Source organism: Oncorhynchus masou, chromosome 32 (assembly GCF_036934945.1).
Source record: "Oncorhynchus masou masou isolate Uvic2021 chromosome 32, UVic_Omas_1.1, whole genome shotgun sequence".
Taxonomy (NCBI): Eukaryota; Metazoa; Chordata; class Actinopteri; order Salmoniformes; family Salmonidae; genus Oncorhynchus; species Oncorhynchus masou.
Genome location: NC_088243.1, coordinates 14,401,862 through 14,428,166, shown reverse-complemented (window position 1 = coordinate 14,428,166; position 26,305 = coordinate 14,401,862). Strand labels below are relative to the sequence as shown.

The following is a 26,305-nucleotide window of genomic DNA, read 5'->3' as shown; positions in this document are numbered from 1 at the left end:
GCTGCCTGCACCCGCACGCCCGACTAGCATCACCACCCTGGATGGCTCCGACCTAGAATATGTGGACATCTATAAGTACCTAGGTGTCTGGCTAGACTGTAAACTCTCCTTCCAGACTCATATCAAACATCTCCAATCTAAAATCAAATCTAGAGTCGGCTTTCTATTCCGCAACAAAGCCTCCTTCACTCACGTGGCCAAACTTACCCTAGTAAAACTGACTATCCTACCGATCCTCGACTTTGGCGATGTCATCTACAAAATAGCTTCCAACACTCTACTCAGCAAACTGGATGCAGTTTATCACAGTGCCATCCGTTTTGTTACTAAAGCACCTTATACCACCCACCACTGCGACCTGTATGCTCTAGTCGGCTGGCCCTCGCTACATATTCGTCGCCAGACCCACTGGCTCCAGGTCATCTACAAGTCCATGCCAGGTAAAGCTCCGCCTTATCTCAGTTCACTGGTCATGATGGCAACACCCACCCGTAGCACGCGCTCCAGCAGGTGTATCTCACTGATCATCCCTAAAGCAAACACCTCATTTGGCCGCCTTTCGTTCAAGTTCTCTGCTGCCTGTGACTGGAACGAATTGCAAAAATCGCTGAAGTTGGAGACTTTTATCTCCCTCACCAACTTCAAACATCTGCTATCTGAGCAGCTAACCGATCGCTGCAGCTGTACATAGTCTATAGGTAAATAGCCCATCCCAATTTTACCTACCTCTTCCCCATACTGTTTATATTTATTTACTTTTCTGCTCTTTTGCACACCAATATCTCTACCTGTACATGACCATCTGATCATTTATTACTCCAGTGTTAATCTGCAAAATTGTAATTATAACATTCTACCTCCTCATGCCTTTTGCACACAATGTATATAGACTCTCTTTTTTTGTCTACTGTGTTATTGATCTATACAGTAGATCCTACGCTCCTAAACAGTAGATCCTACGCTCCTATACAGTAGACCCTACGCTCCTAAACAGTCCTAAACAGTAGATCCTATGCTCCTAAAAGGTAGATCCTACACTCCTAAACATTAGACCCTACGCTCCTAAACAGTAGACCCTACGCTCCTATACAGTAGACCCTACGCTCCTAAACAGTAGATCCTATGCTCCTAAACAGTAGATCCTACGCTCCTATACAGTAGATCCTATGCTCCTAAACAGTAGATCCTACGCTCCTAAACAGTAGATCCTACGCTCCTATACAGTAGATCCTATGCTCCTAAACAGTAGATCCTACGCTCCTAAACAGTAGATCCTACGCTCCTATACAGTAGATCCTAAGCCCCTAAACATTAGACCCTACGCTCCTAAACAGTAGACCCTACGCTCCTAAACAGTAGACCCTACGCTCCTAAACATTAGACCCTATGCTCCTAGACATTAGAACCTACGCTCCTAAACAGTAGATCCTACGCTCCTATACAGTAGATCCTACGCCCCTAAACATTAGACCCTACGCTCCTAAACAGTAGATCCTACGCTCCTATACAGTAGATCCTACGCCCCTAAACATTAGACCCTACGCTCCTAAACAGTAGATCCTACGCTCCTAAACAGTAGATCCTACACCCCTAAACATTAGAACCTACGCTCCTAAACAGTAGATCCTACGCTCCTATACAGTAGATCCTACGCCCCTAAACATTAGACCCTACGCTCCTAAACAGTAGACCCTACGCTCCTAAACAGTAGACCCTACGCTCCTAAACATTAGACCCTATGCTCCTAAACATTAGACCCTACGCTCCTAAACAGTAGATCCTACGCTCCTATACAGTAGATCCTACGCCCCTAAACATTAGACCCTACGCTCCTAAACAGTAGATCCTACGCTCCTATACAGTAGATCCTACGCCCCTAAACATTAGACCCTACGCTCCTAAACAGTAGATCCTACGCTCCTAAACAGTAGATCCTACACCCCTAAACATTAGACCCTACGCTCCTAAACAGTAGATCCTACGCTTCTATACAGTAGACCCTACGCTCCTATACAGTAGACCCTACGCTCCTAAACAGTATGAACACCAGTAGATTATGTTGAATAGGATATAGGAGCCAGGGAATAACATCCTGGAGTACTTGTCGATGGTGTGTGTATTCTGGATAATATTGAGGGCTCTGATGCCTTTCTTCTTGGTTGTCGTTGACTCGCTGCTGGCAGACAGGTGGACCACTGTGTGTTCTCCAGGAGGCTGCTTCTCAGTCATCATGTCGCGGGGCATATCCATGTCCTCCTCGGGCCCCATAGTTCCTGAGGTGTAGCCGGCCAGGCTGTTAGTGTCCGCCTCGCTGTAGGTCCCGTCTAATAGCATGGTCCTGGTCTGGGACATGCCACAGGTGCAGGGCAGCGACTGCAGGTCAGGAGAGAAGGTGAGAAAGACAAAGGTTGTGCCAGGGAAAATGTAACTAAACTAACTTGAGATGCAAGCCTGTAATTTGAACTTTTGAATTCATGTCAATGAGAGATTTGACCAAAAATGAATGTGTTGGCATACGTTAGATTTGGCCATAGAAGAGACAAGGAAGTATAACGCATCAGAAGTGTCTGTTAATCCAACCAAACTGCATGAAATGAAGAGCAAACTGTATTCTCAAGAGATATTGCGATTTTGTCCTGGAAAAAGGTTTTAGACACACAGTACTGTGGTAGCATTTTATTACCTGTGACCTGGCCCTTTCCCTCATCTCGTCTCTCATCTTGCGTTCCCTGCGGTCCTGTGCAGTGGACAGGTAGTTGACAGCAGCGTACTCCAGGACAGACAGGAAGACAAACACGAAGCTGACCCACAGGTAGATGTCCACTGCTTTGATGTAGGATACTCTGGGCATGGAGGCGTTGACTCCAGTGATGATGGTGGACATGGTGAGCACTGTAGTGATACCTGCAGGGAACAGGAGAAGGAAATAACAAGAGTTCAAGACTGCTCTCTTCTGTATTCTTTTCCAAGAAGACAGTCAGACCCTGTCGAAGAATCAAACTATCTTTAAATATGTTTACTTTCATCATCCACCAGCACTTTAAAAAGGTCTGACAGAGATGGCTTTATTGTTCCAACCTCTGAAATACACTGTAATAACTGAAAAACTACAGAAAGCCTGACATCTGGCAATGAGGGGATAAAGCAGCACTAGAAACAGCATTAACTGTACCACTTCTGAATATTGATCTTCCATAGTAGCGCTAGCATCTTACCCAGGGAGACACGAGCTGGGACGGCCCTGCGGTCGATCCAGAAGGACACCCAAGACAGCATAACCATGAGGGTAGCCGGGAAGTAGGTCTGAAGCAGGAAGAAGAAGATGTGTCTCCGCAGGGTGAAGTTGATGTACAGACGGTTGTACCAGCCTGTACATGAGGAGGAACACAATGGATAGGTATGGATCAATAATAATATCACTGGTAGGGTTGAAAAATGCTGGTAACTTTCCAAAAATACCCATGTTTTTCAGAAATTTTGGTTGAATGATTCCAGGTTTTCTGCTTATTCCAACCAAGGATTTCTGGAAAACCAGAGAATTTTTGCAAAGTTACCAGATTTTTTCTGTGAATGTGTGATTCTCACATGGCTATGGTGATTATTACCAGTACTGCTGTAGAAGGCCAGCCGAGATGTGGTGTGGAACTTCTGGATGAGGAACTGAGACAAGGAGATACGGTCATCCGTACTCAAGGACTCATCCCCACTCTTCCAGTACAGCATCAGGTCCTCATCCGTATATGCATCTGGGGGGCACAACCAACGTTAGAGATAAAAGTGGTGCCTGTGTGGGCCAGTGGTAACAACCCCAGCAGGAAACGCACATGTACTGTATAAACCAATGGTCCTGAGTTCAATCCGTCTTTCTGACGTCCCCCACTTGTTGAATCAATGATGTTTTCAATGAAATTGACATCTGTGGGTCTCTACTCTTTGCCTGTCTACTCATCTAATTATTCAAAGCTTAAAAACATTTAGATATTCTCAATAATACTGTTCTGTTTGTGTATACTGTAGACAAAAAAATACTAAATAGTATGCCCTGACATATTTTCTAAAGGTCAATGAAGATTTTCAGTGAAACTCTGAAAGTTAGCCTACTCACAGCTCTCTAGCTCCAGGGAGCAGGACTGGGTGTCCAAAGGGAAGCGGCTGAAGTCCATGTTACAGGCTGCTGTCACTGTCACCCTGTACAGTAAGGACAGCACAGATCGACAACTTTACGATTCCTCCATGAGCCTTACAACAGATAACATTACGTTCTTGTAGATATTATAGGCTCTTTTTGCCTTCTGAAATAAATAAATAGCATCAAAGAACTTGGAAAATCTCATTTTTTGGAGTGCGGTCTCGCTACACTGAATCACATGTTCACAACACCAAATACATTTGGTCCATTATGTTGTCCTTACTGTTCCACACACACCAATTCAAAACTTCAACACTGTCATGAATAACAATGAGCATGTTCTCAAGCCATTAAAACACAATTTGTGCATATATTGTCTGGTGAATGATTTTGAGCAGCATAAAAGACCAAACTATCTGGCATGAAACAACAACTTAGTAGTACCTTCACATTTTGGCCTAGTTTTCAAAAGCAGATAAAAAAAATAAAAAATAAAAACATCACCAGCCAGAAGCACATTTCTAATTTTAACGAACAACAGGAGCAAAATGCAAATGTATCTTCTTGTCTAGGTGTCAACATACCTACATCCTGCACAGGAGCATGTTATGTTTAGTATAAAAAGTTAGGATACTATTAATATTCCAAACTGAATACATTTAAAATGCTTAAGTCAACAGCTAAGTACATCATTCCAAGTATTGACAATATGAGCAGTCAATCACTTTGGAGCAGCGTGTGTAGGTTTTTGTTTCAGCCCAGCACTAGCACCAGTCAATTTAGAAAGTGAATTGAAATCTGAATTGATCCCAACCCTGCATGACAAATAATGACCTGCACAATGTCCCCAATAAGGTTGCAAAAATGCCTAGATTTTCCAGAAATCCTGGTTGGAGGATTCTGGATTTCCTGCTACCTCTGATTCAGGGAACCTTCCAACCAGGATTTCTTGAAAACAAGGGAATTTTGGAAAAGTGACTGGAATTTTGCAACCCTCGTCCCCAAAGCACCCCAGCTCCACCTCAGGCTGTACAGAACGTGTCCATCGGGAAAGACCCTGAGCATGATGTTGACTGTGGTGGTGTCATGGATGAAGGATCTCTTGGAGTGGACGAAGAACACATCGGGCACCCAGATCTTCTTGACCAGACGCCCGTCAAATGTCATGCTCTTATTGGTGGAGCTGGTGAAGGACAGACGCTCGTCCTTCCAATAGTGTCTCAGGTACAGGGTCATGGTGAAGTCCTATTGGAGAAGAGGAGAGGATGGGAAGGGTTTAATGTCTAACTAACGTGTGGATGACCGGAAAATGGAAACAGGATAGTAACTATACCCAGTGAATCATCATACTCTAGCATAGTAGCTATAAAGATCATCAAGGACAACAACCACCCGAGCCACTGCCTGTTCACCCCGCTATCATCCAGAAGGCGAGGTCAGTACAGGTGCATCAAAGCTGGGACCGAGAGACTGAAAAACAGGGTCTATCTCAAGGCCATCAGACTGTTAAACAGCCACCACTAACATTGAGTGGCTGCTGCCAACACACTGACTCAACTCCAGCCACTTTAATAATGGGAATTGATGGGAAATTATGTAAAATATATCACTATCCACTTTAAACAATGCTAACTAATATAGTGTTTACATACCCTACATTATTCATCTCATATGTATACGTATATACTGTACTCTATATCATCTACTGCATCTTTATGTAATACATGTATCACTAGCCACTTTAACTTTGCCACTTTGTTTACATACTCATCTCATATGTATATACTGTACTCGATACCATCTACTGTATATTGCCTATGCTGCTCTGTACCATCACTCATTCATATATCTTTATGTACATATTCTTTATCCCCTTACACTTGTGTATAAGACAGTAGTTTTGGAATTGTTAGTTAGATTACTTGTTGGTTATTACTGCATTGTCGGAACTAGAAGCACAAACATTTCGCTACACTCGCATTAACATCTGCTAACCATGTGTATGTGACAAATAAAATTTGATTTGATTTGATTTATACCCAGTGAATCATCATACTCTAGGATAGTAAATATACCCAGTAAATCATCATACTCTATGATAGTAACTATGCCCAGTGAATCATCATACTCTATGATAGTAACTATACCCAGTAAATCATTATACTCTATGATAGTAACTATACCCAGTAAATCATCATACTCTATGATAGTAACTATGTCCAGTGAATCATCATACTCTATGATAGTAACTATACCCAGTAAATCATCATACTCTATGATAGTAACTATACCCAGTAAATCATCATACTCTATGATAGTAACTATACCCAGTGAATCATCATACTCTATGATAGTAACTATGCCCAGTGAATCATCATACTCTATGATAGTAACTATGCCCAGTGAATCATCATACTCTATGATAGTAACTATGCCCAGTGAATCATCATACTCTATGATAGTAACTATACCCAGTGAATCATCATACTCTATGATAGTAACTATGTCCAGTGAATCATCATACTCTATGAGAGTAACTATACCCAGTGAATCGTCATACTCTAGCATAGTAACTATACCCAGTAGATCATCATACTCTAGCATAGTAACTATACCCAGTAAATCATCATACTCTAGCATGGTAACTACACCCAGTGAATCATCATACTCTAGGGTAGTTGCTATGCCCAGTGAATCATGATACTCTAGGGTAGTAACTACACCCAGTGAATCATCATACTCTAGGATAGTAACTACACCCAGTGAATCATCATACTCTAGGGTAGTAACTACACCCAGTGAATCATCATACTCTAGCATAGTAACTATAACCAGTAAATCATCATACTCTAGGGTAGTAGCTATGTACAGTGAATCATCATACTCTAGGATAGTAACTATGCCCAGTAAATCATCATACTCTAGGGTAGTAGCTATGTACAGTGAATCATCATACTCTAGCATAGTAACTATGCCCAGTGAATCATCATACTCTAGTATAGTAACTATGCCCAGTTAAATATCATACTCTAGCATAGTAACTATACCCAGTAGATCATCATACTCTAGCATAGTAACTATACCCAGTAAATCATCATACTCTAGCATGGTAACTACACCCAGTGAATCATCATACTCTAGGGTAATAGCTATGTACAGTGAATCATCATACTCTAGGATAGTAACAACACCAAGTGAATCATCATACTCTAGGATAGTAACTACACCCAGTGAATCATCATACTCTAGGGTAGTTGCTATGCCCAGTGAATCATGATAATCTAGGGTAGTAACTACACCCAGTGAATCATCATACTCTAGGATAGTAACTACACCCAGTGAATCATCATACTCTAGGGTAGTAACTACACCCAGTGAATCATCATACTCTAGGGTAGTTGCTATGCCCAGTGAATCATGATACTCTAGGGTAGTAACTACACCCAGTGAATCATCATACTCTAGGATAGTAACTACACCCAGTGAATCATGATACTCTAGGGTAGTAACTACACCCAGTGAATCATCATACTCTAGGATAGTAACTACACCCAGTGAATCATCATACTCTTACGCCTCCTCCTCCTCCCCTCCTACTACCCCATCTCCTCCTCCTCCACTTATGCCTCCTCCTACCCTAACTATGTCCAGTGAATCATCATACTCTAGGATAGTAACTATGTCCAGTGAATCGTCATACTCTAGGATAGTAACTACACCCAGTGAATCATCATACTCTAGGATAGTAACTATGTCCAGTGAATCGTCATACTCTAGGATAGTAACTATGCCCAGTGAATCATCATACTCTAGGATAGTAACTATGCTGCTGAGGACATTTGGGGTTGAGTTATCCAATGAGTGAATTACACCCAGAAAATAAAGCTATGACTTTGCAAAAAGTACTATATTATATAAATGCAAGTCTTAAACCCAGCTGTCAGAGCTTACAGAACTTTGGGTTCAAATCCTGTTGGGGCTGCAATTAAGTGTAGGCTGAAAGTCAATGGACAGAGCAGATAAGTCCAGATCAGTGTCTTTGATTTCTCTGCAACCTCTCACACCTCTGGGGTTGAGCTCTACTACAAAGAAACTGAAACCTCCTCCTACTCCTCCTCCTCCACTTACGCCTCCTCCTCCTCTGCCTCTTCCTACTCCTCCTCCCCTTATGCCTCCTCCTCCTCCTCCTCCACCTCCTCCTCCTCCCCTTATGCCTCCTCCTCCTCCACTTACGCCTCCTCCTCCTCCCCTCCTACTACCCCATCTCCTCCTCCTCCACGTATGCCTCCTCCTACCCTTCTTCCTACTCCCCCTCCCCTTATGTCTTCTCCTCCACTTACAGCTCCTCCTCTGGTCCCCTCCTCCCCACCTCCACCCCCTCCTACTACCCCTCCTCTGCCTCCTCCTCCCCACCTCTACCCACTCCTACTACCCCTCCCACTCCACTTACGCCTCCTCCTCCTCTGCCTCCTCCTCCCATTACGCCTTCTCCTCCTCCGCTTACACCTCTTCCTCCACACCCCCACCCCCTCCTACTCCTCTCACCTCCTCTTTCAGCCCACTCTCATTATATAATAATAGCAACAGTTGGGAGTACCCATCATTATGAGGCCCATCTGCATGGTCAATAACGACTATCAATATGTTACAGTCTGTTAGATCTCAAGGGATTTAGCTCGCACAAAAATACTCCAACAAACCGTGTCAATTTGGATACAGGAAATAATGACTTAAATGTTAATGATGTGGTGATTTTACTCTCACATAATTTCCACAATGCGGAGTTGAAGCTGTTGCGTCATAACTTCAGAGTACAGAAATTGGGTAGCTTCAACCTACCATGTCTACTTCTGAGATGCTATCCAGGCTCTCCACCTGTACGTCCACTCCGACTGGGATAGCAGGGCCTGGGAAACAAAAAGAAAGAAACCACAGAAAAAATGATTTGAACAAACTACAGCATATTAATATATAACATACAGAAACACGTATGAAGACTACAGGACAAAAAGTGTTGGTTTTAACAATGAACAAGCATTTTGATCCACTTCCAATGTTCTCCAAGTTGCTATATTTCCACTTCTCTTTAATTAGCTCCTCAATTCATGCACCTTGGTTTTGGAGCGAGGCAGCGTCTGTGTTCATTTTGCTTTAAACAAACTAAAGTATGCCAGTATCAGGTGGCTCATAGACGGTGACACCTAGTTACAGCTTCTGTACCGTATTTAAAGTATCAGGTGGCTCATAGACGGTGACACCTAGTTACAGCTTCTGTACCGTATTTAAAGTATCAGGTGGCTCATAGACGGTGACACCTAGTTACAGCTTCTGTACCGTATTTAAAGTATCAGGTGGCTCATAGACGGTGACACCTAGTTACAGCTTCTGTACCGTATTTAAAGTATCAGGTGGCTCATAGACGGTGACACCTAGTTACAGCTTCTGTACCGTATTTAAAGTATCAGGTGGCTCATAGACGGTGACACCTAGTTACAGCTTCTGTACCGTATTTAAAGTATCAGGTGGCTCATAGACGGTGACACCTAGTTACAGCTTCTGTACCGTATTTAAAGTATCAGGTGGCTCATAGACGGTGACACCTAGTTACAGCTTCTCTACCGTATTTAAAGTATCAGGTGGCTCATAGACGGTGACACCTAGTTACAGCTTCTGTACCGTATTTAAAGTATCAGGTGGCTCATAGACGGTGACACCTAGTTACAGCTTCTGTACCGTATTTAAAGTATCAAGTGGCTCATAGACGGTGACACCTAGTTACAGCTTCTGTACCGTATTTAAAGTATCAGGTGGCTCATAGACGGTGACACCTAGTTACAGCTTCTGTACCGTATTTAAAGTATCAGGTGGCTCATAGACGGTGACACCTAGTTACAGTGGATGTACCGTATTTAAAGTATCAGGTGGCTCATAGACGGTGACACCTAGTTACAGCTTCTGTACCGTATTTAAAGTATCAGGTGGCTCATAGACGGTGACACCTAGTTACAGCTTCTGTACCGTATTTAAAGTATCAGGTGGCTCATAGACGGTGACACCTAGTTACAGCTTCTGTACCGTATTTAAAGTATCAGGTGGCTCATAGACAGTGACACCTAGTTACAGCTTCTGTACCGTATTTAAAGTATCAGGTGGCTCATAGACGGTGACACCTAGTTACAGCGGATGTACCGTATTTAAAGTATCAGGTGGCTCATAGACGGTGACACCTAGTTACAGCTTCTGTACCGTATTTAAAGTATCAGGTGGCTCATAGACGGTGACACCTAGTTACAGCTTCTCTACCGTATTTAAAGTATCAGGTGGCTCATAGACGGTGACACCTAGTTACAGTGGATGTACCGTATTTAAAGTATCAGGTGGCTCATAGACGGTGACACCTAGTTACAGCTTCTGTACCGTATTTAAAGTATCAGGTGGCTCATAGACGGTGACACCTAGTTACAGCGGATGTACCGTATTTAAAGTATCATGTGGCTCATAGACGGTGACACCTAGTTACAGTGGATGTACCGTATTTAAAGTATCAGGTGGCTCATAGACGGTGACACCTAGTTACAGCTTCTGTACCGTATTTAAAGTATCAGGTGGCTCATAGACGGTGACACCTAGTTACAGCTTCTGTACCGTATTTAAAGTATCAGGTGGCTCATAGACGGTGACACCTAGTTACAGCTTCTGTACCGTATTTAATGTATCAGGTGGCTCATAGACGGTGACACCTAGTTACAGCCTCTGTACCGTATTTAAAGTATCAGGTGGCTCATAGACGGTGACACCTAGTTACAGCTTCTGTACCGTATTTAAAGTATCAGGTGGCTCATAGACGGTGACACCTAGTTACAGCTTCTGTACCGTATTTAAAGTATCAGGTGGCTCATAGACGGTGACACCTAGTTACAGCTTCTCTACCGTATTTCCTTACAGGCAAATAAGTCAATGATTCAGCTTTGAACTTTACAGCGAAATTGTTGCTCGGCAATGACTCACTCGTCAAAACCTGACTCAAGTCTAGTACTGTAGACTTAAAGGGAGCGGAAACGATAGGGTTTAGAACCAATTCAGCAGTTCGGGGGCAGAGGAGCAAAGAATCAAGCCCACATTACGCAACTGCACTCTGACAACAAAAACTAGGCCAAGTTCTAGAAAAGCCTCTGTCTTCTCTGCCTTTCCATGTAATAACTGGACTTGCAGTATCCCTGTTACGCCCACAGGGGCCACCAGTAAGTACATTTTAAATCTGTGTAATTCAAAGGAGGACCATACGAGACCCACAGGGCCATATTCAATATTCATCCATGTTGCACTTCCACCTAAGACTTACCCCACACCAGCTTGTCGCCAGTGTTTAATGATAATGTGAGCTCTAGTATTATGGTGTTTCTATCAGGAGTGTGACACTAAAGACTTGTGGCAAGCAGAATGCTTTGTAAGTAAGTCGCTCTGGATAAGAGCGTCTGCTAAATGACTTAAATGTAAATGTAATGTAAATGTAAGTAAGTGTTAAAGTTCACAGTTAGCCATTGCTATGTAAATACAATCTGAAAAGTACCAGTGGCTCTAAATCAGAGCAGGTCCGTTGGAGCCGTGGCCCAGTGAGACATGGGGTGCTGGCCCGCATAGATGGAAGCAGAAAAGTCTGAGCCTTTTGGGTAGAACAATGGGGTAAAATCTCAGATGGAAACTCGGCACACTCAGAGTAGGAGTGGTGAATGGACTGGGGGGTGCTAATCCTAAATCAGCACTCCTACTCTGTGACGCTTCAGAAATACGAGCCCAGGATGAAGAACATAGGTTACAGCACACTGTGAATGACATCTGGACTCACTTCTCTGACCCGATGCAACACGTTACGTTTCAGACAACCTACGACCTCCTGAAAATGAGTATAATATTAAATCAGACCACTTCACATTGCCAGTCTGGTGCAGTATGTATAACACGTACAAATACTGTCCTGCATACCTCTATGTCATACACTTTATGTATCAATACAGTCTGTAATCTGATGAGATTAGAGGAGACGATAAATGCCAGATTAGAGTCAGTGCCTTCCAAAGCCATTGAGACAGCAGCAGAGGAGGGGTCTTTATGGCACTTTGGGATTACTAAAATGATAAAGGAATTATCACTGTCTGCATCTGAAATAGCACCATATTCCCTTTATAGTGTTTTGACCACAGCCATTGGAAAAGGTTGTCATTTGGGATCTAAACATACACTGTCTGTGAGAGGCAGAGGGGTACAAGCCCTAAATATTATCTGGATAGAATAGCATCTACTGATGTATGGAGACAGATTCACTGCAGAGAAGACATCATTACAGAAAATACAAATTACAGCTGACATTTCAGAAGAGGTTGTAAATGTGGATTTGCCTGCCCGCTGCTTTTAGATTTTATGTGGTTCAAAATCACTGAATGAGGAACATATTCCAAGTGTTTTGCTTCTGAATCCGTCTTCTTCATCAATCAGAGTATATGGGCTGAGAAAGAGCATCCCAAATGGCACCCTATTCCCTTTATAGTGCACTACTTTTGACCAGGGCTCATAGGAGTCTGGTCAAAAGTAGTGTACTATTTAGGGAATAGGGTGCCATTTGGGAATGACAGAAATGTGCCTCTCTTTCCCCTAATAAGATGCATGGTTATTAGCTTGTCTGTGGAAGCAATTATAGAACAAACCAGCTTTGCCACTACATGCGATATGATGTACATGATGCAACTTCCTATTTGTGTTTGCATCATTGGGTGAAATAAAGGCTTTCGTTAATTGGGATAACTAGCACAGACAATACTGTAACTAACTTTAGTGCTACATCCTCACTCTAAATGACATCTATTACCATCATGTGGACACATAACTATAGCCAGAGGAACGATCTAGAACTGGAGTTGCATGGTTGTTTCACTCTGCCATAGATACTACTGTATATTCCGCAGCAACACATCCTACAACCTGTTGGTCATTTGTTTGCATGTATGTACATATCTCTCCTGGGGAATCTGTGGTCGGGTTAGACCCACATTCATATGACTCTGTGTTGGGTAAAACCATGCTGGTACAATGTTGGAATAAACACCCCCACTCCCCACTGGGAAACCTTTTCATTTCCCTACGGTTTTTAACTCAGTGTGTGTGTGCGTGTGTGTATATCAGGCTTATGGATATCAGATAACAACACCCCCCCCCCACACACACACACACACACACACACACACAGTTAGCCAAACTGCATCCTTTCACTCTGACCTTGGTTCGATTTGCCCTAAATTTGTCCCAGTTCTGACATTTGGACTAAAAGAGACCCAGGAGATCAATAGTTTCTGACTGTTTCTGCATAGTAGTCATCAATACAATGTTCTCTTTTTACAACTTGAGATAAATACATTAACAGCATGGTGATGGCTGGTACATTGAATTTCTATTTCAAAACAAACATGTTGATTTAGAGTTACAGTATGTAAAGAATCATGCTAATATCAACACCATGACTTGACTGGGACGTGTGGGATTTCAAAATGTCAAAAGTTAAAAAGGATTTGAACACTCCATTTAATTTTTGTTTTGAGTTACATTATAATAAAACTCTATAGTCAAATGTATTTATTTTATTCATCTTTATGCATTACTTTACTATAAATAATAATTGCAAAAAGGGGTAATTTTAAGGAGAGTGTTACCATTCCCCTTTAAATATGTATGGAGCCTTAGTTGAAATAGCAAAAGCACTCCTTTGGTAGTGAAAGTTAAAAACATTTACTGTGTTGGTGACATCTCAACTCATTGAACTAAGTGGTGAATGTAATAGTGCAGCAGTCTAGACACTCTGCTCAGGAGCATTCCACTGTTTACACCAGGGCTCTACATTGTGTACAGACAGAAGTTGTCTGGAGTCAATCTGCATTAAACGATGATATGAATGATTTAATAGTAGGCCTATGAATTAATGAAAAACTCATAATATTGACACTCCAACTCCACATCAGAAACGTGGCAGCATATTGCACATAAATGTCTTTAAAGGACATCAACTGAGGGTAAAAAGACCTCCTGGAGTGACTAAATAAAAAATGCACTGATGCAAACCCCATGCACTTCTGTCCAAGGACCTCATGTTGCCATCTTTTAGTGCTTTGTGGAACAAAGTTTGGGTGAAATAGGCCTACAGACATGGGGTCTCACTTGAAAAAAATAAAACATTTGCAAACTGGTAATGTCTTGAGGCTACATCACATACGGTACTCTATTCCTAAGCAGTGCACCATGTAGAAAATTAGATGCCATTTGGAATTCAGAAAAAGTCTCAATTTAAATATATTTATCACCCCAACAATGTTGTTCAGTAAGACGATGTCACTACTAGTGTTATGTATGTTACAGTAATACTTAGTACTACTCATTACTGTCTGTACTGTATGTCTTAGTACAACTCAGTACTGTCGTACTGTAAATCTCAGTACTACTCAGTACTGTCCGTACTGTAAATCTCAGTACTACTCAGTACTGTCCGTACTGTAAATCTCAGTACTGCTCAGTACTGTCCGTACTGTAAATCTCAGTACTGCTCAGTACTGTCCGTACTGTAAATCTCAGTACTACTCAGTACTGTCCGTACTGTAAATCTCAGTACTGCTCAGTACTGTCCGTACTGTAAATCTCAGTACTACTCAGTACTGTCCGTACTGTAAATCTCAGTACTACTCAGTACTGTCCGTACTGTAAATCTCAGTACTACACAGTACTGTCCGTACTGTAAATCTCAGTACTACTCAGTACTGTCCGTACTGTAAATCTCAGTACTACTCAGTACTTTTAACTGTGTCCTTTAAACTGAACTAGGCTTGCAGCCCATTTCGTCTGTTTGTTGGGAAAGAGAGTTATGGATGTTAAACAGCTGTCGGCAGAAGTCCCTGGTGCATCATGTGCTAATCCACGCGGTCAGCAGGAGAAACCCCTGCCATCTTAATCTGGTCATGATCGTTAGCATTTCCGGCAAGAGCTGGATTTACGAATGGGCACGAAGTGCATGTGCCCCGGGGCTCCGACCTAAATATATATATTATTTTTTTGGTTGAGGGCCATCTGTAAGTCTCAATTCAAGACATGGCAAAATGTGCAGAATTGCAGGAAATTAGCTTTGAATCTGCTAAATGTTCTCTTAGGCTCATAACAAAATGTGTTGAATGGGATGATAAACTGCACATTTTTCCCTCTGCCCCAAATCCAGCCATGTTTCCGGCTAGGCTAAGCTAAACTAAGGCTAGCAGCTAGCTACAGCGGGCAATACCAATCTAGATGCTATGGGTAGGCTAGGCTAAGGCGTCAGCATGCTTCAGTTCGGCTGGTGCTCGCATACTTCCTTAAAAGACATTTGCTTGAAGAATTAGAAAAAAGCGGCAATAGTACAGTTTGTCCATCTTGAGACACCATAGACAGAATAGTCTGAATGAATCTAAAATAACTCAAGGAGATCTTAGTCGCTCAATTTGACATCTAACTAAGAGGTTTAGCAGGTGGTGGATGGGTTAATAAAAAATAAATACTAATAATAACAATAATGTTTGGTGCAGTATTTCTCAATGAAATACTGAAAACAAGTCATCTTTCGTTGAATGACAACCAAGACTATTTTAAAGAATCCCTACTGTTGACCAATCACCGACGAAGAGGCGTAGACTTCAGCTACTGACTTTGGCTTGCCTTGAGAAAAAAATGTGTGCCCGAACAGCACCCCCCCCAAAAAAAACTTAACAAAGTATAAAATGAACAAAAATGTCACAAAATGTAATCATAATATATGCACAAACTCTTCTGAACTATTTCTGCTGGGAAGCATGCGAACGCCTTAAGGCTACAGCAGCCACTGCAGAGCTATTTTACTGGGCAGTTTTATCACAATTTCTTCCTTCAAAGACTCAATCATGGACACTCTTACTGACAGTTGTGGCTGCTTTGTGTGATGTATTGTTGTCTCTACCATCTTGCCCTTTGTGCTGTTGTCTGTGCCCAACAATGTTTGCACCATGTTTTGTACTGCTACCGTGTTGTGCTGCTACCATATTGTGCTGCTGCCATGTTGTGTTGCTACCATGTTATTGTCATGTTGTGTCGCTACCGTCATTTGTTGCTGCCATGCTATGTTGTTGTCTTAGGAATCTCAGGAGTTGAAGTCATAAACAGCGCTGTGACTCAAACATTGCTATGAGGTGCTGGCAAACACAGTGACGTTTGAATGAATGTTTACGAGCCTGCTGCTGCCTAACACCGCTCAGTCAGACTGCTCTATCAAATATCAAATCATAGACTTAATTATAATATAATTATTAATTATAATAATATTGATTGTTTTTTATAAGGTAAGTTTAATGCTAGCTAGCAACTTTCCTTGGCTCCTTGCTGCACTCGCGTAACAGGTGGTCAGCCTGCCACACATTTTCCTCGTGGAATGCAATGTAATCGGCGTCCAAAATGCTGATTACCGATTGTTATGAAAACTTGAAATCGACCCTAATTAATCGGCCATGCCGGTCGACCTCTAACACACAGACAGACAGACGGACGGACAGACACAAAAACACAAATACACACATACATACAGTGCCTTGCGAAAGTATTCGGCCCCCTTGAACTTTGCGACCTTTTGCCACATTTCAAACATAAAGATATAAAACTGTATTTTTTTGTGAAGAATCAACAACAAGTGGGACACAATCATGAAGTGGAATGACATTTATTGGATATTTCAAACGTTTTTAACAAATCAAAAACTGCAAAATTATTCAGCCCCCTTAAGTTAATACTTTGTAGCGCCACCTTTTGCTGAGATTACAGCTGTAAGTCGTTTGGGGTATGTCTCTATCAGTTTTGCACATCGAGAGACTGAAATGTTTTCCCATTCCTCCTTGCAAAACAGCTCGAGCTCAGTGAGGTTGGATGGAGAGCATTTGTGAACAGCAGTTTTCAGTTCTTTCCACAGATTCTCGATTTGATTCAGGTCTGGACTTTGACTTGGCCATTCTAACACCTGGATATGTTTATTTTTGAACCATTCCATTGTAGATTTTGCTTTATGTTTTGGATCATTGTCTTGTTGGAAGACAAATCTCCGTCCCAGTCTCAGGTCTTTTGCAGACTCCATCAGGTTTTCTTCCAGAATGGTCCTGTATTTGGCTCCATCCATCTTCCCATCAATTTTAACCATCTTCCCTGTCCCTGCTGAAGAAAAGCAGGCCCAAACCATGATGCTGCCACCACCATGTTTGACAGTGGGGATGGTGTGGTCAGGGTGATGAGCTGTGTTGCTTTTACGCCAAACATAACGTTTTGCATTGTTGCTAAAACGTTCAATTTTGGTTTCATCTGACCAGAGCACCTTCTTCCACATGTTTGGTGTGTCTCCCAGGTGGCTTGTGGCAAACTTTAAACGACACTTTTTATGGATATCTTTAAGAAATGGCTTTCTTCTTGCCACTCTTCCATAAAGGCCAGATTTGTGCAATATACGACTGATTGTTGTCCTATGGACAGAGTCTCCCACCTCAGCTGTAGATCTCTGCAGTTCATCCAGAGTGATCATGGGCCTCTTGGCTGCATCTCTGATCAGTCTTCTCCTTATATGAGCTGAAAGTTTAGAGGGACGGCCAGGTCTTGGTAGATTTGCAGTGGTCTGATACTCCTTCCATTTCAATATTATCGCTTGCACAGTGCTCCTTGGGATGTTTAAAGCTTGGGAAATCTTTTTGTATCCAAATCCGGCTTTAAACTTCTTCACAACAGTATCTCGGACCTGCCTGGTGTGTTCCTTGTTCTTCATGATGCTCTCTGCGCTTTTAACGGACCTCTGAGACTATCAAAGTGCAGGTGCATTTATACAGAGACTTGATTACACACAGGTGGATTGTATTTATCATCATTAGTCATTTAGGTCAACATTGGATCATTCAGAGATCCTCACTGAACTTCTGGAGAGAGTTTGCTGCACTGAAAGTAAAGGGGCTGAATAATTTTGCACGCCCAATTTTTCAGTTTTTGATTTGTTAAAAAAGTTTGAAATATCCAATAAATGTCGTCCCACTTCATGATTGTGTCCCACTTGTTGTTGATTCTTCACAAAAAAATACAGTTTTATATCTTTATGTTTGAAGCCTGAAATGTGGCAAAAGGTCGCAAAGTTCAAGGGGGCCGAATACTTTCGCAAGGCACTGTAAAACAGTACACACATACACAGGAGAACACGCCACTTGGGTGGTCCAGGATTATGTTAGCGATCACTGCTGTTCATGACACTTCTGAGTTGGCAGATTCATGAATGTCACAGCAGAGCATAGCCATATTCCAGCCATAGAGAAGTAATGTCTCTGTGTACACAGTGGCAAAAGTGTTTACAATGTGTTGGCCTCTCCTCTTCTCTTCTCCCTTCCTCTCCACTCCCTCTCCACTCCCTTCCTCTCCACTCCCTTCCTCTCCTCTCCTCTCCTCTTCCTTCCTCTCCTCTCATCTCCCTTCCTCTCCTCTCCTCTCATCTCCCTTCCTCTCCTCTCCTCTCCTCTCCTCTCCTCTCCTCTCCTCTCCTCTTCTCTTCTCCCTTCCTCTCCACTCCCTCTCCACTCCCTTCCTCTCCTCTCCTCTCCTCTCCTCTCCTCTTCCTTCCTCTCCTCTCCTCTCATCTCCCTTCCTCTCCTCTCATCTCCCTTCCTCTTCTCTCCCTTCCTCTCCTCTGATCTCCTCTCCTCCCCTCTCCTCTCCTCACCACTCCTCGGCTGTGAGAGGGAACTTCACTGTGTGATTTATTGTGGTGGTTAAAGAGTAGTGAACCTCACTGTTGACCTTGTGGACTGAGATAAATCCTTAATTCCACTAAACCAGCACATTTCTGAAAAGCATGCATACTGTGGCTTCACTTAACATCCAGTACCCATTATCATGTGAATGGTGCACAGTGCTCTCTCTCTCTACATGTCCAAGCATCACATGATACCAGACTACTCCCCTTTTCATGGATAAGCAAGATTAATGCATTAATGCACTATTTTACCCAGGATTAATAGCAATGAATCCATCCTACCAATGCACTAGATTAGACCTTTTCACTTTTGTCGGATGAAACACCTGAAATGTCAAACTATATAACTATACAGTCTAAGGGTAGGAGGGCAACAGTTTCATAATGTAAGCCTAATAACTGTATGGGTCCGAAGACATGCACACATTAGCCTTAAACTTCCCACAGCCTTTTAAAATGCAAGGAGAGGGGCTAAAATAAGCCAAGCATGTACAGGGAAAATTTCCTTTAATGGGCCATTTGCATGCAGAAAGTTACAAACCACTAGATCCTCTGTACTAGTCCTGTGTAAGAGGAGAGGAGAGGAGAGGAGAGGAGAGGAGAGGAGAGGAGAGGAGAGGAGAGGAGAGGAGAGGAGAATACTGTTACTGTTTGAGCCTGGGTGAGTTTCCATGTATCCTCGTGTGTGTGTGTGTGTGCGTGTGCGTGTGTGTGTGTGTGTGTGTGTGTGTGTGTGTGTGTGTGTGTGTGTGTGTGTGTGTGTGTGTGTGTGTGTGTGTGTATGTGACCCCCTGCTGATCGATGTGCCATACATTCGTTCCCCTGCAGTAATGATCCCTGTCACAGACGAGGAGAGGAGACAAGCCCCTCTACACCCCCCAAAACAGAAACTTTCATCAGATCGGCTCCAAACAAGAAACAAGTTGAGAAGATAACATCAAAAGGAAAGAAGACTTGCGCATGCTCTTTCTTTCTGTCCTCTCTTTTCTCTCGTTTTCAAGTGCAGCATCTCCAAACATCGTTAAAAAAGCTGTCTTTGTCACAAAGAAAACAATCCTAAAGTTTGGGGTGGTAGATTTCTCGGCTGCGACGAACGAAGCAAACTTTTATGTGCATCAACACAGAGACTAGCCCTGAGCAACAGTCTCATCTGAACACATCCAATAATACAAGTCTACTGCTTAGATTTCAAAGACTCAAAGCACTAAGAAATACTCTCTAAATTCACTTACAGTTTGAGCAGGAAATCCATGAAGCATCTCATGAACTGTTCTCAACACGCTACTGCACAAAGAACACGAGGAGTCAAGTTTGTAGGCTATAACAAGCTAAAGTTTACAGTATGTGCCAACTTAGTAGACAGCTTGAAAAATTCCTTTTCAGATGCTTTAGAGTGGGATAGCTGGATGTCAGAAATGTAATTATTCGGAGGTACCCGAAAAAGAGGCTTAAAACCATAGAATTAAAATAGAGTAGAATAGGATAGAATCAGTGCACCCTTTATGACATCATTGACTTGAATGGGGATGTTCGCTCTACTTACTCTAAATCTATGCTTAAAACTCAGGTCCAAGACAGCAAATCTAATTGATTACGCAACTAATGTATAATTATATTTATGGCAAAGTATTTATATGTTCCAGACAGTAATAACCTAACTTTGTGCTTTGCTTTTCTAACAAGCAGGAGAAGATGCAGGTCCATTATGATATTCTGAGTGAGTAACTAGGCATATACAGTTGAAGTCGGAAGTTTAAATACACTTAGGTTGGAGTCAATAAAACTCGTTTTTCAACCACTCCACAAATTTCTTGTTAACAAACTATAGTTTTGGCAATTCGGTTAGGACATATACTTTGTGCATGACAAGTAATTTTTCCAACAATTGTTTTACAGACAGATTATTTCACTTATAATTCACTGTATCACAATTCCAGTGGGTCAGAAGTTTACATACAATAAGTTGACTGTGCTTTTAAACATCTTCGAAAATTCCAGTTAATTATGTCATGACTTTAGTAGCTTCTGATAGGCTAATTGACATCATTTGAGTCAATTGGAGGTGTACCTGTGGGTGTATTTCAAGGCCTACCTTCAAACTCAGTGTCTCTTTGCTTGACATCATGGGAAAATCAAAATATTTGTTTTATTTTTTATTTGACCTTTATTTAACTAGGCAAGTCAGTTAAGAACAAATTCTTATTTTCAATGACGGCCTGTTCAGGGTGAGAACGACAGATTTGTACCTTGTCAGCTCGGGGGTTTGAACTTGCAACCTTCCAGCTACTAGTCCAACGCTCTAACCACTAGGCTACCCTGCCGCCAAGACCTCAGAAAAAGTCTGGTTCATCCTTGGGCGTTTCCAAATGCCTGAAGGTACCACGTTCATCTGTACAAACAATAGTACGCAAGTATAAACCACATGGGACCATGCAGCAGTCATACCGCTCAGGAAGGAGCCGCGTTCTGTCTCCTAGACATTAACGTACTTTGGTGCGAAAAGTGCAAATCAATCTCAGAACAACAGCAATGGACCTTGTGAAGATGCTGGAGGAAACAAGTACAAAAGTATCTATATCAACAGTAAAACAAGTCCTATATCGACATAACCTGAAAGGACGCTCAGCAAGGAAGAAGCCACTGCTCCAAAACTGCCATTAAAAAGCCAGACAATGGTTTGCAACTGCACATGGAGACAAAGATCATACTTTTTTGGAGAAATGTCCTCTGGTCTGATGAGACAAAAATAGAACGGTTTAGCCATAATGACCATTGTTATGTTTGGAGGAAAAAGGGGGAGGCTTGCAAGCTGAAAAACACTATCCCAACCGTGAAGCACAGGGGTGGCAGCATCATGCTGTGGGGGTGCTTTGCTGCAGGAGGGACTAGTGCACTTCACAAAATAGATGGCATCATGAGAAGGGAAATTACGTGGATATATTGAAGCAACATCTCAAGACATCAGTCAGGAAGTTTAAGCTTGGTCACAAATGGGTCTTCCAAATGGACAATGACCCCAAGCATACTTCCAAAGTAGTGGAAAAATGGCTTGAGGACAACAAAGGTATTGTCAAGGTATTGGAGTGGCCATCACAAAGGCCTGACCTTAATCCTATAGAAAATTTGTGGGCAGAACTGAAAAAGTGTGTGCGGGCAAGGAGGCCTACAAACCTGACTCAGTTACACCAGCTCTGTCAGGACTAATGGGCCAAAATTCACCCAACTTATTGTGGGAAGCTTCTGGAAGGCTACCCAAAATGTTTGACCCAAGTTAATCAATTTAATGGCAATGCTACCAAATACTAATTGAGTGTATGTAAACTTCGGACCCACTGGGAATGTGATGAAAGAAATAAAAGATTAAATAAATCATTTTCTCTACTATTATTCTGACATTTCACATTCTTAAAATAAAGTGGTGATCCTAACTGACCCAAGACATGGAATTTTTACTAGGATTAAATGTCAGGAATTGTGAAAAACTGAGTTTAAATGTATTTGGCTAAGGTGTATGTAAACTTCCGACTTCAACTATATACAAGGCGATTAGAAATACCAGACGGGCTCTTTTTTTTTGATCACTAATAATCTGAATAATTTGACAATTGTCTTCTTGACCATTGATGGCCTGATGAATCCTAACCCCACAAACCTATGTGAACTTTCCTCCACCTCTAAATGTGATGAGTTTGCGGCATATTTCAGAGATAAATAACCAACAATAGGCTGGGTGTCAGTCAAGCAAGACCTGATGAGAAGTTTGATGATGTGTGCCCGAGCCTACCACGCAAAGGCACTATGGATTTATTTTCCCTGGCTGACACAGACATGTTCAAGATATTGATAGCACAACTTAATAAGCCTTCTACCTGCCTTCTGGATCCAATCCGCACCACCTTCTTCAAAACAGTTTTTAATTTAATATCTGAAGAAGTGCAAGTTATTGTTAATCATTTCCTGTTCACAGGCAACTTCCTACTTGCACTGAAACCTGCTATGAAACCCCTTTTGAATAAAAGTAATCTAGATTCTTCAGCTCTTAGCAATTTTGGGCCAATCTCCAACCTTCCATTCTTAAGCTGTATCTTTGGAAAGTTCCAATCTGGTTTTCGGGCCCATCACAGCCCAGATACAGCTTTAATTAAAGTGGTAAACAATCTTAAAGCCAACACAGATTCCAAACATTTCTCTGTCCTTGTACTCTTGGATTTAAGGTGATGCATTCGACACTGTTGACCATGAGGTCATTCTTGACAGACTGGAGAGGTGGGTTGCACTCTCCGGTCGAGTTCTAAATAGGTTTAGGATCTATTTAACCAATGAAGTTTTTAAATCAACCCACGATTGTGCACCCCAATACATGTCAGACATGCTTTTAAGTTACATACCCAGTAGGTCCCTCAGGTCCTTTGGCACTGGCCTTTTAACTATCTCAAAGCCTCGGACCAAGAGGCATGGAGAGGCAGCCTTTCGTTACTATACCCCCAGCCTCTGGAGTAGCCTTCCAAGAGATCCTGAGCAGGGCAAAACGGTGGATAATTGTTTTTTTAAAATCTTGAAACACCGTTTTAGCTTTGCTTTTCCTTAGTGTGCTTTTTAATCGTTCAGTTGTTATTGTTATTCTTTAGTTTTTTATCCTCTTATGTTTGTTTTGTGGTAAATATTTCATTGTTTTTATTAGTTTTTTCCCCTGCAAAGATCATTTTGTTGCATTCCATGTCTGAAATGTGCTGTATAAATAAAGTTTTATTTTATGTAATTGGAGGATAAGAATTGAGCACATTCTCTCCCTTTACTGAAGGTGTGTAATTCACCTGTCATGCTGGACAGTACTCTGAATGAACTAACAGCTAAACCATTGAAATCAGTAACTAAATGAAGTGAACGAGCACTATGGAACTGGCATACGTGGCATCACCATTTCACATTCAGCAGATGTTATTATCCAGAGTGACTTCGAGTGAGTGCATTCAACTAAGGTAAGTAAATACTATGAATGGGAAATCTAACAGCTGTTCCTGCATGTTGTGTTTTACATGACATCTTACATACAAATGGGGTCCAAAAACCATCCAATAAGAGCATATCTGGTCTCTTCGGCCAGTGTGTGTGTATGCGTGTGCGTGCGCATGTGTGTGATCCCTACCTCCAAATGCCGGCCTCATGGTGAAATCATGATCATCTACTTTCAGAAGCTGCTCTGTCTTCAGCTTGCGATTCTTGGTCACATCTGGAGGTTTCTTTGTCAAGGAACTGGGAGATGACAAAACAAGACAACACCATATTAATGAATGATGAGTTGATAACTGGTGGAATGATTTACACAAAGGACATTCTAAATTGGCGTTATTGCGAAAGCCATTAGGAATCTGAATGTGTCTTTGTACTAAACGGGACCCTTTTTCCTAGTGTACTACGTATAAGTATAATGCAATAGGGCTCTGGTCGTGCACAAAAGTAGTGCACTATATAGGGAATAGGGTGCTATTTGGGAAGCCTTTGACTCCATTAAATGCACTGGTTACAAATGTGCCTATTCTTGTAAAGGGCTCCCTTGCCAAAGAGACCTTGGTCTCTATGGGAACAATATAACTACAATAGAACTGCCTAAATAAAGGTTAAATAAAAAATGTAAATATCAAGCACAATCAAAGCTGAATGGGAAATGTTGCTTTTCAATGATAACCAGGGCCAACAGCTTTTTGGGGGCCCTAAGTGAGACATTTTAGTTCCCCCCTGTATTGATGGTGGAGAGATCATTTTTTAGTTTAGAGTTAATTTCCTGCAATTCTACACATTTTGCCATCGGGTGTAGAGAAAATGTTCCGGTTTTAAAGCAAGTTTTCTGAAGTGCTACACATTTTGCCATTGGGCGGAGAGAAAATGTGGCAATTTTATGACATATTTCATGGAACTCATTTTGGGGTGGAGATAATTTATTTCAGTTTTTCAAATTAATTTGAAAGCAAATTTCCTGCTATTCTACACGTTTGGCCATTACTGATTTCATGTGGTATTGGAAGCTCAGTTCCCAGTGGGAAATTGCACTTGAACGACCCTCCAAATGGGAAACTCCGAGAAAATGATGTTCCTGTAGTAGCTAAGTTGTGATGTTTAACTACCGACCTTTCACCTTTTCAATCAAAAGATGATTACAAATCATTTTTAGACAATTAGAACTTGTCAATATGGAGAATGTAGTTAGTTTGACCATATGTCAATGTTAAGCAAGCTAGCTAACGTTTTATTAGCAATGTGAGCTAGCTTATCAAGCTTCCCAGTGCTTATGTCCTTTATGCCTGGAGCTGGCCCTGATGATAACAGTAACATGTCATCTGTAGCCCGCTCCCATCTTTGACAGATAGACAAAACGAGCCTGAGAGACGTGGTCGTGCTTTGATCGTACTGGAGGCACTGGCAGCCAGCTGCTAATCTGTCATTGATGAGTAGGAACAACAAGTACCTATAGGTTCTACCCTGGCTGTCTAGTGTAAAACTTGAAACGACCACCTTCTGTCTGGGTCATGATGCATTTGTACTGCTTTCATCCTTTAACCTCATCCTCAGGCTCAATTGCTACCAGATAGAGATCTTTCTCATATGTCCCTTTACTCTTTAACCTCATCCTCAGGCTCAATTGCTACCAGATAGAGATCTTTCTCATATATCCCTTTATAATGACTGTAGTCATTGAATATTTTGTCCATGTCCAATTCTGTCTGCAGTGCACAATGAATGATTAGGCTATATTAACACTGCATTTTGATTGTCTGCGTGGTTCATCACAATCACTATGTTTACAATCATCATCTTCGTCGCAATGATCATCAACATCTTATTTTTCTACTTCATCATCATCCGCGTTTATCATGATGTTCCAATCTACTGCATCAAGAAAGGGTGATATCAAGTTTTGTGAAATTCAACCTTTGATGAAGAAGAATATTGTGTACCCCTCAGATGACCAGACACATCATAGCAATGAACCATGTTGACAGACAGACATGGAACAGATCTTGAACCATTGCGCACCAAAAACCCACACCTGGGTGATCAATATTCGGGTACCACTTACGGGCCATGCTTTGTGGTCTCTGGTCCATGCTTTGCCGTCTCCACGGTTTCCGTCCATCTCCGTACTCGGTGTCCAAGCCTACGGCATTCCCCGGTAACGACCAAACAGAAGAGTAAAAACAGCGGTTTAGTCAGATAAGGCATCGTGCCACGGGCAAGCATAAAATTCCACAAGTGAGTCCAAAAGTCCGTTCAGTCCATGACTTGTCCTACAGGTATACGGCTTTGAATACCAACGCATCTTCTCGCTCACGGACAACCAAGCGTTCTGACAGGCATTGCAAAAGGGTTTGATGATG

The 26,305-nt window shown here is 42.0% G+C and overlaps 1 protein-coding gene across 1 annotated transcript; it reads right to left on the bottom strand.

Annotated features, from left to right (window-relative positions):
- Positions 1 to 2,016: 2,016 nt before the first annotated feature.
- Positions 2,017 to 26,191, bottom strand: LOC135526925 (gamma-aminobutyric acid receptor subunit rho-2-like). Its single transcript, XM_064955594.1, has 9 exons — positions 26,045 to 26,191; positions 24,079 to 24,198; positions 8,969 to 9,036; positions 5,151 to 5,374; positions 4,106 to 4,188; positions 3,606 to 3,746; positions 3,216 to 3,368; positions 2,713 to 2,904; positions 2,017 to 2,375 (listed from the first exon to the last, which is right to left on the bottom strand). The coding sequence occupies exons 1-9, from the start codon at positions 26,166 to 26,168 to the stop codon at positions 2,023 to 2,025; spliced, it is 1,458 nt and encodes a 485-aa protein (XP_064811666.1). The 5' UTR covers positions 26,169 to 26,191; the 3' UTR covers positions 2,017 to 2,022.
- Between the last annotated feature and the right edge of the window lie 114 nt (positions 26,192 to 26,305).